The following is a 17,959-nucleotide window of genomic DNA, read 5'->3' as shown; positions in this document are numbered from 1 at the left end:
TTCACTCCTTCACTCTGCTTGAAACACGTCTAATAATCTAACCTTGCCAGGCTGTGTACAGCACTTTGGCCGACCTTGTTGTTTTTAAAGTGCTATATAAATAAAGTTGGATTGGATGTGACTCACATACAACTCACTTCATGCAGAAAAAATATGTTGTTGGGTAACAAACTCAGAACTCATAACATTACTTGTTACCAATATGGGTTTATGAACTTCACAAAAATCATTATAGTTGATTGCAACAACTTTACTGATAAAGGAGATTTTTTTTCAATTACATCTGCATGCTACAATTTGAACTTTCAGAAAAATAAATCAAGATCATTGCTACAGAACTCACTGTCATACTACACACACCGTGGACTTTCCATACAAATGCAGTGCACTAAAATGTGAACAATAATATAAATGGTTGTTGGTAGCATGGAGCTCTGTCAAAGACACTAGGATTCATGTAGGTATCCGGCTCCGCAGATACTCCAATAATGCATCCGTTCCTTTTGCCATTATAGCGGCTCTGGGGGTGCGGAAAGGATTTCCCTCCAGACAGAGACACCTGAGCCAAAAGATAGACTCATAATGTCAATAAACTCTAAACACATCAGACACAGAATGGGCACAAAAAAAATATTTTTATAGAAATGTTATTAAACTACACCTCAGAACAAGAGACAGTATGAGAATCAGTGACCCTGCAGAGAAGAGCTCCCATTTATATGCAAGCACATATTGTGAAAAATACCTGAGGCTGGTACATAGGCCCACTTCTGGAGGGATGCTCAGCAGGTCATTGTTTGACAGGTCCAGTGTTGACAGACGGACCAGTTTTGTGAGACGACTAGGATCCACTGAACACACCTGGTTATTACCCAGTAACACCGTCTCTAGGGAAATTACCTGATATAGGACTTCAGGAAAGGACTTAAACCTGCGAACAGTACACAGATCGAAAGTGGACACTGTAAAAAATACAGTACAAATAAGCAATGTTGAATATCTTTGTTTTCCAAAGAAAAACACCAGCACAGATGCTACAGCAAGAGGGAGCCTGGACAACAGATTGGTCATTACCATTCCTACGTCACTGCCATTTGAAATGCAACTGATGTACATGTCTGCTGCTTCCCAGTCAACATTCTCAACACTCACAACATTTGATCTGAAGTTTAGGTATTGCATTGACATGGTCCATGGATAACAGCTGCATATGACTGATGTCAAGTTGCTTTCTCTTCTCTACTCCTCTGGAGGTTGCAGGACTTTGCAGATATAAAGGATTTAAAATCGAGGGAAACTGGTGAAATTACCTGTTGTAATTAAGGATAATGGAGCGCAGTCTACATAGGTTCTTCATCTCAGATGGTAAATCACTCAGCTGGTTACTCCTAAAAAAACAATGACAGGATATGCATGCAATATGAACACTATACTGAATTGAATAAGACTTAATTTAAATACAATTTAAATGTGGTATTATTCATGTATTAAGAATAATACACATGAATAATACCACTATATTTTTTATAAACACACACGTTCTGTAATCACAATGCTTGGGCCACCCTGTAGTTTAAAAAACAGATAGTGATGCAGCAGTAACATCTATAGTGTGCAAAGAAACAACAACTTCCTTTAGAAACTACAAATTTTGATTTGCAAATATGCAAGGGGGTACTACAGTTACTAATTATCATTAGTGACGGAAGAACATCTGCTTTTTATGTTTCATACTGAAATTAACACATTTGATTCTCTCTTGAATAAGTTAATTTTACATTCCAAAATTTTTATAAAACTAACTCCAATTAAACAAATGTAAATTCGATGAAGAGTTTTTCCACAGTCCCAACACAGCCCTAACTGTATCCAAGCAGAGACAAAACCCACTGTGTGTGTGTGTGTATACCTGAGATCAATGTGCATCAGCTGCAGTAACTTGCCTATGTCAGGAGAACAGCAAGTCAGTCGGTTGAAACCCAGATTGATGTCTGACAGTGACGAGTGAAAGTCCAGCAGTCTGTTCACAGCACACAGTATGAATCGTCTTCAGTCACACAGTGATCGTGTGTGTGTGTGTGTGTTTCTGTACCTGGAAGGTATGGAAGTCAGCTGGTTCTTGCTGAAGTTAACTGTTGCAACAGCCTGATTTGCTGCAGCATCAAACACTTCATCTGGAATACTACAGGCCAGCTTGTCACTGAACAAAACACACACACGCCAACATGTATCAGCACACCAACACAGAATCAATTTGCTGTGTTACAAACAATATGGTTGGGCTAAATTGACAATATAGAGTCCAAGTACATAACTGAAATGTATCACATACATTCAGGGTTCCTACACAATTTCTGTTCCATTCCACAGTTTTGCAGATCCATATTTCTCTCAAGAGTTTCCAGACAATACATTGACATTGAACAAAATTAAAAAGACTTTTATTACATTCATTTATGCTTAAAAAACCAGTAACTGAGTTAATTCTATATGTGCACAAGAAAACTGACTGAATACACATGAGTACTGTATCTGTATAAGACAGGGGTCTCAAACTTGCGGCCCAGGAGCCCATATTTGGTGGCCCCTCTCTTATACAGATACAGTACTCATGTGTATTCATGAGCATCATCATGCATCAAAGTTTAGTTAGTGCGGCCCGCACATTTTTCTCACACACACTTATTTGCTGTGGCTAACCCTGTGCGTTTTATTTTTATTATTAATTGCCCCGGCAGTATTCCTCTGATATTTAGTTTGGGATTTTTGAAAGAGTGGCAGCCTCAGTTCTGCTCGGTGTGTTGTTTCTGTCACATGCTCGCGCATTTCTCGGCTGCTCTCCGTACTGTGCACAGTGGAGTTCCGCCCCAACACACACATAGGCGTGCGCACACACGTGAGCACACTCCCGCCAGCAGACAGAGTAGGCGCATTGAAAACTGTCAAGCAACGCGCTGTCTGTTGGAAAGTTATCATCAGCCTAGCCATGCTGGTATGTTAACGGTTTTTGTTTTCAGGTGCTGCGTGATCTCTGTGTGCATGTAGCAGTGCTCTGTCAGAATATAGTCCCAAAATAGATTAAGGTAGGAGACTGCCGCGTGATACTCTGCATTTTCATTGCTTGCTGTGAATACTCAGGTCCCATGAAGTACTTGGAATTTCTTTCTTTCTTTTTAATCAGGATGCTGCACACATGCCTGACTCCTGGACATGTCTGTGTGCTATGAAGAGCAACCACACATTCAGACAGCAGTGTTTATGTTTCAGGAGAGGTGACTGTTCTAAAGGAGGCCTTGTAAATTTACAGTCAACTTTCTCAGATTACAGGAGATTATAGGTGCTGCTACTAATGTTTTACTTGTAAATAGCCCACTAGGTTAATAAAAGATAATATTTTGTTTAGCTTTTTATTCAGGATTTATTTTATGTCCCTTATGTTTAACATGCAACAGCTGAGCCAGTGAACAACGTATTTTCATGTTAAAGCATTTTATTTAATTTCTATTCACAATTGATTTTGTTATACTAGCCTACATAAATGTCATAGTCTGTACTGTATCCCCAATGGTACAGCAAATCACTCAAGGAATATGACATGCAGTTTAATTTAGTAAACAATGTTTAGCTTTTAATCTTAGTGAAACTGAGAGAAATTCAGGCCCAGGAGAATCCCCGCTTATCAATGAATCGTTAATCGATCGATAAGGTCAATTAACTAACGATTAATGAATTAATCCATAATTTGCATCCCTGTTCTAACCTGTTATTAATAAAAATTGAGAAGATTGGACTTTTTTGGAATATTTGAAACCCTTTTGTTTGTGGAATACCTAATGTGGCCCAGCCTCACCCAGACTCTACCCCCAGCTGCCCCCCAGGTAGGTTGAGTTTGAGACCCCTGGTATAAGAGCAGTCAAGCGATTACTGAGCATGCAGATGGTAAAGGTTGAAGCAAGGCAAATTGACTTTTTTGGAAGACATTGCGCTGCTCCTTCAGGCAGCTTCATCAGCTTTAACAGGTAAACCTCTTTCCCCACCAACCAGTTAGAACTGATGAAGCTGCTTCAGGTCCAATTAAGTACCGTAATCTAATAATAGGCAGGTTCAACTCATCATTGGTCACTGGTGAGATTTTCAGCAGAAAAGAGCAATGGTGTAGATATTCTAGTAAATGTATTTCCTTTTTTTAACAAATTACCAAAAATCAAATGTCATACATTTCGCAGTCTACATAGCCCTAGTCTATTAAAGGTAGGGTAGGAGATTTCATTCTGAGGCACTTTTTATTAAATTAGTGTAACTTCTCTTTACAAGCCGAGAGCAACCAATTAGTTCGGCAGTTTCGCTTTAAAACGAAGAATATGAATCATCTGTGGAAGCTATAAAACACTAAAAACATCAGCCAATCCTACGAGGCGCACCTGCGCGGAGTATTGGCTGGTTGTCACTCTCTTCCTGCTCTGCGCACCAGAGAGGTACGTGCATGATGGCCGAAGTCACAGACTGGATGGGAGGCGTGGCTTTGGGGTGAGCTCCGAGAGAAAGCAGCGAGTGTTTACTTTCAAAATCTGGCTGACTCTCACTGAGTTTTCAAAATCTCCTACCCTACCTTTAAGTGCAAATATATTTACTCAAAAGACTCACAATGTTGTTGACACAGGTGTGTATCACTAACCTGTATGCCAATATCTTGAGAGTTCTAATGTTGTGTAAATTAGCCACTGCCTGGCTGGGTAACATCATTGCTGGTTGTCCTTCATCTGCCTTCTCCGGCTGATCTACAAGTAACATACAGTACACAAAAACACAACACATGAACATGTGCATGTACACACACATAGCAGACTACAATTTGATGAAGATGCCTTTTGCAACAATTGCAGTCCGAGCAACTTTAAAGGGCCAATTTACCTTTGATTCTTCCTCTTAAATACTTCAGAAGTTCATTGGTTCCTTTCTGTATGAACGCACAGGTAAAGAGAGATTGCATTTAATACAAATGCTCTAGTGAGCATAACCAAATTATTTTCATAAAATACTGACACTAAAATGATTAGTCAGATTTCTTTAAACATTTCTATCATCATCATACATAGGGTTCACTAAATCAGTGCACTATATGCTACTATCTTTTTGTTCAATGCTCACTAAAGACTGCCATTTATTATGCTACATTTATAATGCGGAATGTTCACAACAATCATGGACCCCTTGTTATGTTGAAGGTTTTGGCAAGGCATTGGTGTTGCAGAGACAATCACATAAATGTTGTGTTGTAAAAGAAAAGGGCCAGCATTGTGGGACCAAGCCACTGATACTATTTTTATGCTTTAAAATGGCACAATGGTGGAGTGACTAATGTCACCTACAGTGAGAAGGTCTCGTCTAAGTCCTCGTAGAGGGTTTCCCTCCAACAGCAACACCTTCAGGTTGGGAAGCAGGCTAAGAGATGCTGGAAGACTGACACAATTTATGTGAAAAATCTTTTTTTAACACTCACACTAATAATGCAGAATATCACATAAAACGAAAAAAATACTTTATATACCAGTATTACAAAAACAAGCTGAGTATGCAAAGAGTGGTCGTTTGTGTGGTTATGATGTAAGTGGTCATGGCGTGAGGCACCTACGTAGTAATGTTGTTGTTGGTGAGGTCAAGGCGAGTGAGCGTGCTTAGTAAGGTGATCTGTTCAGGGAGGACATTGATCTTGTTGTCTCTGAGCTCTAGGTGAGATATGGCAGTCAGGCAAGCCAGCTGCTCTGTCTCCAACTGTACAATTTGGTTGTTGCCAAGATACAACTCCTACAAACGGACATGCAGGCACACACACGCACAGCATTGGATGACTAACAAATATGCCTTCAGTAATAAGTGTAATGTTGTGTAAAAAGTGTAAAATTTACCTTAAGTACAGGTGCAGGCAGCTTTGGCAATAGGCAAAGTTTGTTGTGCCTAAGATAAAGTTGCTGGAGAGCGAGCATCTGTGATAGGCTGGAGGGAATGTCAGTCAGCTGGTTGTTGCTGCAGTCCAACAACTCAACATCTGCCAAATCAGTCAAATAGAGCACAATTTACTTTCATACTAAGAATGTAACAGCTATATTTGGAGACAAAGCAGAAACTCACTGTGATTTCAGTCATTTTCAAATTCACACTGTCAAATCATCTGTGAATGTGGATGAATATATGTTTATTAAGATAAAATAGGATAGGACTTTATTGATCCATAGAGTATAGGTATAGTATGTTGTGTGTATATTACTATGCTAAAGGTTGATCTGACTCTTTGATCTGTCATCAGTTGAAAACTATGTGTATATTATTAAAAATGGTCCAACCTCTTTTTTCATATATGATATCTTACTTGTGAGCTGGGCTATGCTGTCAGGCAGACAGCTGAGTTTATTATGGCACAGGTTGATTTTCCGCAGATGAGTGAGACAGCCGAGGCTGCAGGGCAAGCTCTTCAGACGGTTGTTAGACAAGTCCTTCAGTCAATCATAACAATTAAGTCAGTCAATCACAACAAAGCAGATAAGAAACATGAACACTACACATACGACACACACAACACAGTTATGACCAGAGGTCCTGCGGTTGATCCAAGGGTTGGAAGGTTCAGGTGCCAACCAACCAGTGTAGCAATAGACTCAAGTGGAGGTTAGCCAATGTAGGCTAACTATCAAAAGAGTGAAAACAATAAGGACTTTCTGGCAGAAAATGTAAAAGGTTAAAAGGTTATATTCGTATGTACAGAAACCTAATCTGTATGGCAGCAGATAACTGAGCCAACACCAAAAAACGCCAAGTGCAATGGCTCAGACAAGGCTCGGAAAAAACAAAGGCTGGGAAACTGTGACACCTATCTGAAGTCAGCAGTGCTGCTGATGCTCACAATGCTGCCCTTGTCTGTTTGATTCTTTCTTCATGTCAGAATAATCAATGAAATTACTGCTGTGCCAGGTGTCTCTCTGACTAATGTCTCTCAACTTTTCATAGTAGGAACCTTAGAAGCTATGTGCACATTTATCATTGTGCTCTGGTACGTAAACAAATGGCAAAAATAATTATGCATATGTATAAAGTATTTTATCCTACAGATAAAAACAGGGATTGGTGTGCATCATTCACATTGTATTCACTTGTATTTATCTATTGTTACAAAAAAGTTATGAAAATACAAGCAGGTAGCAGAGTAGTAGCAGGTGCCTGCATGCAGATTCAAATGTCCTATAGTTGTGATCTGTGCATCACAACTACAGACTGTAAGGATTTGTTACCAGCTCAGTCAGGTTCCTTAGCTGTCCCAGTTCTTCTGGCAGGCTCTCCAGCAGATTCTGCTGCAGTGTGAGGCTACAGAGGTTTCCTAGAGTACACACTTCCTCTGGCAGTGATGACAGCTGATTGTGACTGGAAACCACACAGCAGTGGTTAGTCCCATTCAGTTCAATTAAACTCACCACACTATATTTATTCACATGACAATTTAAAAGATGCATGGAGTACACTTTACACATAAATAGATAATAAATAAATTGTAGTAAGATGCTGTAGTGTTTTCTCTTGCATGTGGCAGGAGCCTCAATGTTTTTCAGTAAGACCAAGTTATTTTATCCAAATGTGGGCTTATTAATCTAAATCAAAGTAGGTAGTCTATGATGTCATACCACATGGTCTGTGGAGTGTCACTGTCATTTATTTCCAATTATTATTATAATTTCCATACATATCAACATTTTGGTAAATGTCTATTCACAGAAACTTTATTGTTAGTAAAGGTGCTGTGCGTTATATGTAAAAGGTTGTGTTCTGCACTCAAGTAATTCTTCACATTATTCAGCTTGACACTGCCTGTTTGTGTGTGTTTACCTGAGGTGCAATTGCTGGAGCTCCTTTAGTTCTGCCAAAGCACTAGGCAAACTGCTCAGCAGGTTGTCATGAAGCTGTTAGAAACACAATTTAACAAAATTATGTGATATCTTAGTTAATAAAGGTGCTCTCCCATGTTTTTTTTTTTTTAGAAAATACTTGTCAACCACTAGTTTATAGTTTTATAGGAATTTAAAATGTTAGGCCAAAAGCCACATTATAAAAGCTGAATTGTCAAAGTCATTAGTTGTTGAGTCAGGGTTCCAACTAACTGGTTAATGATACTTACATCAAGCGTAGTCAGTGATGGCAGCAGTCTTATGTCATCAGACAATTGTGTAATCTGATTGGATGACAGCAGCAATTTTGTGAGGTCGGTTTGTTCCCACCAGCAATCTGATGCTCCAAACTCCACATTTTTGGCTTCCTCCGGTGTGTCAATATTTAGACGGTACACATTCTGAGGAACTGAGCCATACACAATATTGTTATTATTACACATTATTATTACAGTGGTTTGCCTTTGTTTTTCTAAAGAAAACACTAAAACACATACAAGAATTATAATATAATTTTTATTAGTATCCTTTCATATTGACATTGTCACGATCCAAGTTTTTTCGGTGATTTAATCCTTTGTTCTAGGTAATCGTTCCTGCTCTTGGGTTCTCCTGTGTGTTGTTTCTTGATTATTTTTCATATGTTGTAATTTAATTTCTTTATCCCTCCCGTAGGCCTGGAGGCGCTCTCCTTCCGGCTCTCCGGGGTCCGAGCGACCCCGAGCGACCCCGGCGGGGAGGAAGAGAGGGGAACGGCTACCCCTCCCTTTCCTTCTTCCTCGGGGTCCGTATGTGTGCCTGAGAGACGGTGAGAGGATGGGGGAAAAGAGAGGGGAACGGCTAACCCCCCCCCCTCCTTCTTCCTCGGGTCCGTATGTGTGCCTGAGCGCTGGCAAGGGGGGGGGCGGGGGATATAGGGAGAGAGAGAGAGAGAGAGAGAGAGAGAGAGAGAGAGAGAGACGGTGAGAGGATTGGGGGGGGAAAGAGAGGGGAACGGCTAACCCCCCCCTTCCTTCTTCCTCGGGGTCCGTATGTGCGCCTGAGCGCTGGGAGAGGATGGAGGAAGAGAGGGGATGGATAGCCCCGCACCCATCCTTCTCCCAGTCTCCTCGGGGTCTGTATGTGCCTGAGCGCTGGGAGAGGAAGGATGGAGGAAGAGCGCGGGGTCATCCCTACCCCTGCCTAGCAGGAGGGAGGGAGAGACACAGAGAGAGCGAGGAGGCCTGAGCGCGGGGTCATCCCTATAGCAGGAGGGAGGAAGAGAGGGAGGAAGAGAGGGAGGACGCTCAGGCCTCCTCCCTCTACCTTCCTTCCCCCCTTCCCCCCCCGGGGGGGGTCAGCTACACCCCGCGTCCTTGCTGAGTGTTCCTGAGAAACAGCGCCCCCGCGCGGACGCTGGGTGTACTGGGTGCCTGAAAGGGCACTTGGAAATTGGGTTTCGCCGCAAGAGGGCGCTGCGGCTGAGGGCCCGGGGAATAGGCGCTGCGGCTGAGGGCCCGGGGAATAGGGGGAGTGCGATTTTAAAACGCCCCCCCTATCCCTCCTCCCTATGTCCTCAGGGGGCTTTGTCTCCCCCCGCCCGAGGTCAGCGGGAGGGTTATTAGGGCCCGAGCACGAAATGTGCGAGAGCCCTATTGAAATGCAAGCGTTTATTCCAGATAATTGTTCCGCCCAAGGTATCGTGAATTTGCCCCTGAACGTGCTCAAAAACTCAAACTTGTCACAAAATTCTCCCCTGACCAAAATCATGACCTGACACTGTCGCCATTGACAAGCGTGGCCACATGGCTCTGCAGCGCCCCCTAAAGTGTGAAAATATTCACCGCAACTGCTACAGACTTGACACTCGGTACACTGATGTATCGCCTTGTGACAAGAAAAGAAGCCTCTTGGACGAAAATTCCATGATGTACAGGAAGTCCGCCATTTAAAAAAAAAAAACACGCCATTTTCCATTTTGCACTCTCCGCACTTTTGCGAACTCCTCCTAGGGAATTGCTTGATAGGGCTGAAAATTGGTGCCCTTGCCCTTAAGCGGTTAGGGACCAAAAGTTATCAAAAACACAGCACTTCGTCATACAGTCTGGCCCTTCGCCAACGCACAGGAAATAGATGTTTTTGTGGCTGTATCTCCCACATACTTGATCCAATGTGGACTTCACAGTCATGCTGAACATCTGACTCTGCACGCTGTGATATGCTGATATGCTACAGTCACTGCGCCAGCTACTGGCCAGAGGACCTGTATTTTGTATATGTGTGTTTTGGTGTACTCTTCTGCCCTGCAGACCACAGCTTGTGCCGGTACCAGGGGAGAGAGGACGTGGGACAATAGGGGAGGTGATGGCTGCTGGTCCTGCGTACCGCAAAGAGTGCGAGGGCCCGTCATCACTGCTTGCAGCTTTAATTAGGGCCCAAGCACTGAGTGGTGCAAAGGCCCTATTACAATTATTTGCCTGCCTGTTTAACCACAGTTTCCATGCCCAAAAACTCACCAAACTTTGCACACTCGTCAGGGGTGGCGAAAAATTTGATATTTTGTGGTCGCTGCAAATGAGCGGGGCAAAATGGCTCTACAGCACCCCCTGAAATTTTCAAAACCCCTCTCGCATTTGGCTTAGTTTGGCGTAGGTTAGGGTTGGGCGATATTGGCAAAAAAATTAATCACGATTAATTGTGGCATTTAGCCGATAACGATTCATTTGATGATTAATTGATAACAATTGCACTTACATGTTTTTGACTCTAAATCGTCACATTGTTCTAAAATGATACTGACAAATCATCAGTCAAGTTAACTACTTTATTTTAACAGGTTAAGCTGGTAAGTAGTGATTAGGCAACCAACCATGTAGGGCTGAACGATCTATCGTTTTAGACCGAAAATTGCGATCTCAGACAACGCGATTTTGAGATCGTCACGGCCACGGTTTTTTGCACTGCTCCTAACTGAATCAGGTTTTGTTTTGTCAAATGCTACGGCTGAAACGAAAAGAAAACGGAGGAACTGGTCCCTAAAACTAACTCCACCTTTATGTTCGGTACTGTTTTTGCTGGCAGCAGCGGTGCATCTTCTGTGTGTGCGCGTGACTTGTGTCGCAGTGGAAGGTATGCGAATGTATTATAATGCTCTCTGAACATTACCAGCTCGTTATATTCAGGTTCGCTGCTGTTGTGCCGTCAGCAGCTCTTCTACACCTGTGTGTGCAGTGGGAGTGTGTACATCCGATGCAGACAGAGGCAGCAGCTAATGACGTCACCAAAACAATAACGCAGGCATTTGATGAAGAGGCTCCATATGAGGACTCTAGTAAACGGTGGACAGAGGTGACAGCAGCAGCTCCGTTTTTCCTTAGATATGATTCCCATTAAATGAAACACATTGATCATGTGTTCTAAATCACATTGAACTTTAAGAGTTAATTAAGTCTCAATACTGTATTTATTGTTTAACCTTAGGAGGTACACTTCAGTCTGTTTAAATGATTGTTGAATAACACTTTACAGAACTACATTAGTCTTCTTTTTAACCTATTTGAAATAAAACTTTATGTTGTTCTGTAATTGTTATTTAAATTTTCATGTTTATTAAAACTAATACTGAGTGCACGTTATCAGAGTTTACTTTTAGATCTACTGAAGTGACAGAGTAGGCTACCTGAAGTCATTTACACAGAAACATGCAAATTAGTGTCAATGTAAAAACAAATCGTGATAAAATCGTGATCGTGATTTTATCATTAAAGAATTGTGATATAAAACGTTTGCCATATCGCCCACCCCTAGGTATGATGTAAGTTTATGTGATCTTTGCAAATGCTCATGTGCACTAAAAACTAAAAAAATTGTGGATGAAATCGAAATCGCAATATTTGCCAGAAAAATCGCAATTCAATTTATTCTTAAAATCGTTCAGCCCTACAGCCATGTTGGAAATATTTATTGACAACAGATGCACAATGCACAAACGGCTTCAAAATAATAATGAAGCAAACATTTAAAGTGACTTTGTCCTTCAAATGTTCTTATCTTAAGGTCACAGAGCAGTGCATATCAACATTAAAATTAAACAGGACAAATAAGTGTCTGTGCAAATGTACCTGTGACTGGAATATGTCAAACACTAGTGCATGTTTTCACTCATACTGTAGAACAGCAGCAGAAAAAACAAACAAACAAACCGGACAATTCCACATTTAAATGTATGTCTGTGCAAATCACCTGCGTTACGTTCTTCCAGCGCTTACTTTGATCGTAAGGAGCACAATGACTAAACGTATCGTGGATTCTCGGCAGCTTAATTGCACATGATACGATTTTGCTCAACCTCACAGGAAGTCCGCCATCTTGGTTGGAAAATGGCGATTTACACCACTGGTATGCGGACGAACTCCTCCTAGGGATCTGGCCCGATTGACTTGATATTTAGTGGAGGTCACCTAACGGACCTCCTGATCAAAAGTTATCAAAAGCTTTTCTCTAACTTACAGGGCGTGGCCTCTGTGGCTCACCAAAATCTGGCGACGATTCATGATTTCGCCACAGACTTCCAACTGCTCTCCAAACGTCTTCAAACTTTATGAGCATGATGAGGATTCCACTCTGAACGCCTCCATATGTCAAAACCCTGACTTACTTGTGGCGCCCCCTGCTGGTAACAGGAAATGTCTTTTTACTCTGATGTGTACTGCTCCTACATAGTTGGCACATCAACTTTGTTTCACCTCTGGAACTTTCCAACTAGTTGGTGAAGCTACACTATAAAGGCCGTGAAGCTGCGTGCAATGGCGTCTGTGTGGCGGCACGATGACTGTCGATCCTTCGCCGTGAGATTCCATTTTGGGTTTTTAATGACCTTAATGACCTTCTATGATCATGAAAATTCATACACACGTTCACAGAGGCGTGTCCTAGCAACTGATGGGGGTCTCGTAAGTGGGCGGGGCGCCCCCTTGAAATTTCGAAACTTTTTTTTGGAGTAGGAAGACAAAAGTCGGCACACAAGACAAAAGTCGGCACACACACAGAACACGTCCAGACGCACATAAAAGTCTCTTGCACCATTGATCTAGACCACACAGGAAGTCAGCCATTTTGATTTTGGCGTTCAAATTTCAGCGATTTCCACCATTGTTATGCGGACGAACTCCTCCTAAGGATTTCCCCAGAATGACTTGATATTCACTGGATGTGACCTAAAGGACCTGCTGATCAAAAGTTATCAAAAGCTTTTCTCTAACTTAAAGGGCGTGGCCTCTGTGGCTCGCCAAGATCTGGCGACGATTCTTGATTTCGCTATGAAACTTGGAATGGCTGTGGACTAGCAAAACAATGAACATTACCTTCTACTAGCCCTCGGCCCGACAGGTTGAGCTGGCCGCTCTTCCTGGCTGCCTTCAGGAGCCCATTGGGTACAAGGTCGATCTTTTCGGTCCGGAATCCCGCAATAGAGTCTACATTATCTGTACGTTTGAACCTAGACATTGTCTGCGTGGTGACGAACCCACAGTGTTTTCGTTGTTGCTGCTGTTTCTTCTTCTTCTTCTGCTTCTGCTTCTCTGAGCTTTACTGGCGGTTTTACCGCCACCTACTGGACTTTGTGTGAGAGTGGACAGGAGATTCTACAAAGAAAAAATATATATACAGTATTCCGCATAAATAAGTGCACCCCCTTTAAAAAGGACGAATTTAATCAGTAGCTCAATAAACAAAAGAACAATTTCCAAACTTTTCGCAAGGCTGAGTTTTATTGAACACTTTAAATTAAGGTTAATAATCTAATTTAGGTCACAAAATCTTCCGTTTTACTCAAATTGGTTGAAGCAAAAAATGAATACACTCCACAACAAAAACTACTACAGCTAGTATTTTGTATGAGCACTACTCATATAACCAGTAGATAGACAAATATGATTAAATGTAATTTATATTTTATTCAATTGTAAGACTTGATACAGGGTCTGTTTGTAATTTTAATACTTTAAATTAAATAGCTAAATGTGTAAGAACCCTGCAAATAACCCTGAAACCACTGCTTTAATGTGTCATTAAGCATCAGGTCTGTCACTGCACCAGAGAATTACTGCTGGGTGGAGGAGAGTGGGGCTCCCTGCAGGACCAGCTGTCTGTCCTGGAGGAGGTGTACTGACCATCATCACCTTTGGAGGGTGAGGATACATATTTTATAGCTTTTCATATTTTAAGCTGCTTTGGAAACCGCTCTGTGGAAGTTATTATTTTTATTTTTGCCCTTTTTAAAAACATCTTTAGTAACATGGCAGCCGCCGATCGTCAGCTCTGCAAACCCTGATGGACGATGTGGTGGACAGAGGAGACAGACACCCCCCTCCCCCAGATGATGTCCCACTCACAGCCAGAGGACTCCAAGGTCTTCACCGTGGCATCGTCCAGTCCAGCAGCACCAAGGACTCCTGCTCAGCCAAACATTTATATATATGTTCTTTGTGAATAGTATTTTCTGCTGATCTTTTATAAATAATAAACTGTACATTTTCATAATGCCCCCTGGTAAATAGTTAGAAATGTTCAAACTGTGTCTTTGTAAATATTGTACATAACACAACACACACACAATAAATGATTTACTGTGGTCACTGAGTAGTTGTTCAAAAGTTTACTTCAATTATAAATAGGTGATGAAACACATAATGTAACAAGGTTAGAAGAGTTTAAGAACACAGAGACAATAATTTAGTATACAATTTAATAAGTAACATTTAAATAACAGAACATAAAATCACTGCTGTCCACCATCCTCTCAATGAGCTGAGGTCTGTCCGTTCTTTCTCTGCTCTCTCCCTCTCTCTCTCTCTCTCTCTCTCTCCTCTCCTCTCTCTCCTCCCTCTCTCTCTCTCTCTCTCTCTCTCTCTCCCTCTCTCTCTCCTCCCTCTCTCTCTCTCTCCTCTCTCTCTCTCTCTCCCTCCTCCTCTCTTCCTCCCTCTTCTCTCTCTCTCTCTCTCCCTCTCTCTCTCCCTCTCTCTCTCTCTCTCCTCTCTCTCTCTCCCTCCCTCTCTCTCTCCCTCCCCTCTCTCTCTCTCCCTCCTCTCTCTCTCTCTCCCCTCCTCCTCTCTCTCTCTCTCTCTCCCTCTCTCTCTCCCTCTCTCACTCTCCTCTCTCTCTCTCGCTCTCCCCTCTCTCTCCTCTCTCTCTCTCTCCTCTCTCTCCCTCTCTCTCTCTCCTCTCCCTCTCTCTCTCTTCCCCTCTCCCCTCTCTCTCTCTCTCCCTCTCTTCCTCTCTCTCCTCTCTCTCTCCCTCTCCTCTCCTCCCTCTCTCTCTCCCTCTCTCTCTCTCTCTCCTCTCCTCTCTCCCTCTCTCTCCTCTCTCTCTCTCTCTCCTCTCCCTCTCTCTCCTCTCTCTCTCTCCCTCCTCCTCTCTCTCTCCTCCCTCTCTCTCTCTCTCTCTCTCTCTCTCTCTCTCTCTCTCTCTCTCTCCCTCCCTCCCTCTCTCTCTCTCTCTCTCTCCTCTCTCTCTCTCTCTCTCTCTCCAGCCTCATCTCCTCCGTTATCAATTGTCAGGTTTCTTCTGTTTCTCTCTGCTCCTCCTTCAACAAAATGACAACAGGCAGAATGACCGTTTGATATAATAACGATAATATTGCTCCTCACGTGAACTATACTTTATACTATACTACAGTAAACAGTCCAGAAACAACATTCAATCAAAGCGTTTAGTTTACAGCGCCTCGTATCAACAGGACGTCATGTTTGTAAATATAAAACTCATTTTTTTAATGCCGCTGTCACTACTAGCATTTTAAAACTCTCGAACTACTGCTCTTTACTTACATTTAAATGTGAATTCGGCACTCCTGCCGGTGCCGCTCGCTTGGTCCGTCTGTGGCTGTGTCCCAATTCAGGGTCTGCATCCTTCGGAGTGCGCATTTTAAGGCCGCTTACGTCACAAAGCTGCGCGAAGGCTGTCCCAATTCGCCAAAAGTCGAACGGTCCTTTAAATGCGTCCTCCAAATGCGTCCTCCTTTTGCCTGAATTTGGAGGACGCATCGCTACCATCCTTCGTGGCCTTAAATATCCCACAATGCTTTGCGGACCTACTTTTTGTCCAATAGTACGATGACGGACCAAGCGAGCGGCAGCGGCAGCGGCAGGAGTGCCGAATTCACATTTAAATGTAAGTAAAGAGCAGTAGTTCGAGAGTTTTAAAATGCTAGTAGTGACAGCGGCATTTTTATGCGAGTTTTATATTTACAAACATGACGTCCTGTTGATACGAGGCGCTGTAAACTAAACGTTTTGATTGAATGTTGTTTCTGGACTGTTTACTGTAGTATAGTATAAAGTATAGTTCACGTGAGGAGCAATATTATCGTTATTATATCAAACGGTCATTCTGCCTGTTGTCATTTTGTTGAAGGAGGAGCAGAGGGAAACAGAAGAAACCTGACACTTGATAACGGAGGAGATGAGACTGGAGAGAGAGGGAGAGGGAGAGAGAGAGAGAGGGAGAGGGGGGGGAGAGCAGAGAAAGAACGGACAGACCTCAGCTCATTGAGAGGATGGTGGACAGCAGTGATTTTATGTTCTGTGTTATTTAAATGTTACTTATTAAATTAAAGGATGATATTAAATCGTTCTTGTCTCTGTGTTCTTAAACTCTTCTAACCTTGTTACATTATGTGTTTCATCACCTATTTATAATTTAAGTAAACTTTTGAACAACTTCTCAGTGACCACAGTAAATCATTTATTGTGTGTGTGTTGTGTTATGTACAATATTTACAAAGACACAGTTTGAACATTTCTAACTATTTACCAGTGGGCATTATGAAAATGTGCAGTTTATTATTTATAAAGATCAGCAGAAAATACTATTCACAAAGAACATATATATAAATGTTTGGCTGAGCAGGAGTCCTTGGTGCTGCTGGACTGGATGATGCCACGGTGAAGACCTTGGAGTCCTCTGGCTGTGAGTGGGACATCATCTGGGGGAGGGGGGTGTCTGTCTCCTCTGTCCACCACATCGTCCATCAGGGTTTGCAGAGCTGACGATCGGCGGCTGCCATGTTACTAAAGATGTTTTTAAAAAGGGCAAAAATAAAAATAATAACTTCAACAGAGCGGCTTCCAACGCAGCTTAAAATATGAAAAGCTATAAAATATGTATCCTCACCCTCCAAAGGTGATGATGGTCAGTACACCTCCTCCAGGACAGACAGCTGGTCCTGCAGGGAGCCCCACTCTCCTCCACCCAGCAGTAATTCTCTGGTGCAGTGACAGACCTGATGCTTAATGACACATTAAAGCAGTGGTTTAATACAGACCCTGTATCAAGTCTTACAATTGAATCAAATATAAATTACATTTAATCATATTTGTCTATCTACTGGTTATATATCTAGCGTTTGCTCAGTAACCGGTATATTAATTATGATCAATAATATGGTTAAACAGCAGCTTACCGTCACCTCCCCACTGCGCTCTCCCAGCCTGAAGAAAAGGAGCCGTCACAGGTTTTGCTGCTGCTGGAGCCGCCTCTCCTCTTCCTCCAACAACAAATAAATATATTAAAATATTCCAAATGTCTAAATCCACACTGTTGTCCCGTTTGTTGTGTAGTCCGTGTTGTGTCGCTGTCGCTGCTTTTGTTTTTCCCGGGGCAAAATTTATGACGTCGCGCCACAATCAGGAAGTGCTTTGAAGGCCAGACCGTCCCATTTACCAACGGTGGAGGATCCTCCGGAGGATCCTCAGGAGGACGCGGCCTCCTGAATTGGGACACAGCCATTGTACTATTGGACAAAAAGTAGACCCGCAAAGCATTGTGGGATATTTAAGGCCACGAAGGATGGTAGCGATGCGTCCTCCAAATTCAGGCAAAAGGAGGACGCATTTGAAGGACCCTTCGACTTTTGGCGAATTGGGACAGCCTTCGCGCAGCTTTGTGACGTAAGCGGCCTTAAAATGCGCACTGCGAAGGATGCAGACCCTGAAATGAGACACAGCTCTTGTGTTTTGTCTCGTGTTTTACTTCCTGTGGTTTCCCTGTGT

At 42.5% G+C, this 17,959-nt stretch overlaps 1 protein-coding gene across 2 annotated transcripts; it reads right to left on the bottom strand.

Annotated features, from left to right (window-relative positions):
* Positions 1 to 187: 187 nt before the first annotated feature.
* On the bottom strand, positions 188 to 13,468 carry lrrc40 (leucine rich repeat containing 40). 2 transcript variants are annotated; one of them, XM_028403022.1, is made up of 15 exons: positions 13,274 to 13,468; positions 8,162 to 8,340; positions 7,873 to 7,946; positions 7,284 to 7,413; positions 6,368 to 6,491; positions 5,907 to 6,046; positions 5,633 to 5,805; positions 5,370 to 5,460; positions 4,912 to 4,957; positions 4,676 to 4,778; positions 2,093 to 2,200; positions 1,910 to 2,020; positions 1,311 to 1,388; positions 746 to 931; positions 188 to 559 (listed from the first exon to the last, which is right to left on the bottom strand). In XM_028403022.1, exons 1-15 carry the CDS (start codon positions 13,413 to 13,415, stop codon positions 454 to 456), a joined length of 1,791 nt encoding a protein of 596 aa, XP_028258823.1. In that variant the 5' UTR covers positions 13,416 to 13,468; the 3' UTR covers positions 188 to 453. The 2 variants fall into 2 exon arrangements, 1 of the variants encoding a protein (XP_028258823.1); XR_003670468.1 differs by lacking the exon at positions 188 to 559 and having other exon boundaries at positions 791 to 931; positions 1,944 to 2,020.
* Between the last annotated feature and the right edge of the window lie 4,491 nt (positions 13,469 to 17,959).

Source organism: Parambassis ranga, chromosome 4 (assembly GCF_900634625.1).
Source record: "Parambassis ranga chromosome 4, fParRan2.1, whole genome shotgun sequence".
Taxonomy (NCBI): Eukaryota; Metazoa; Chordata; class Actinopteri; family Ambassidae; genus Parambassis; species Parambassis ranga.
Note: the sequence above shows the minus strand (reverse complement) of the source record. Positions and strands in the feature narration are given on the sequence as shown.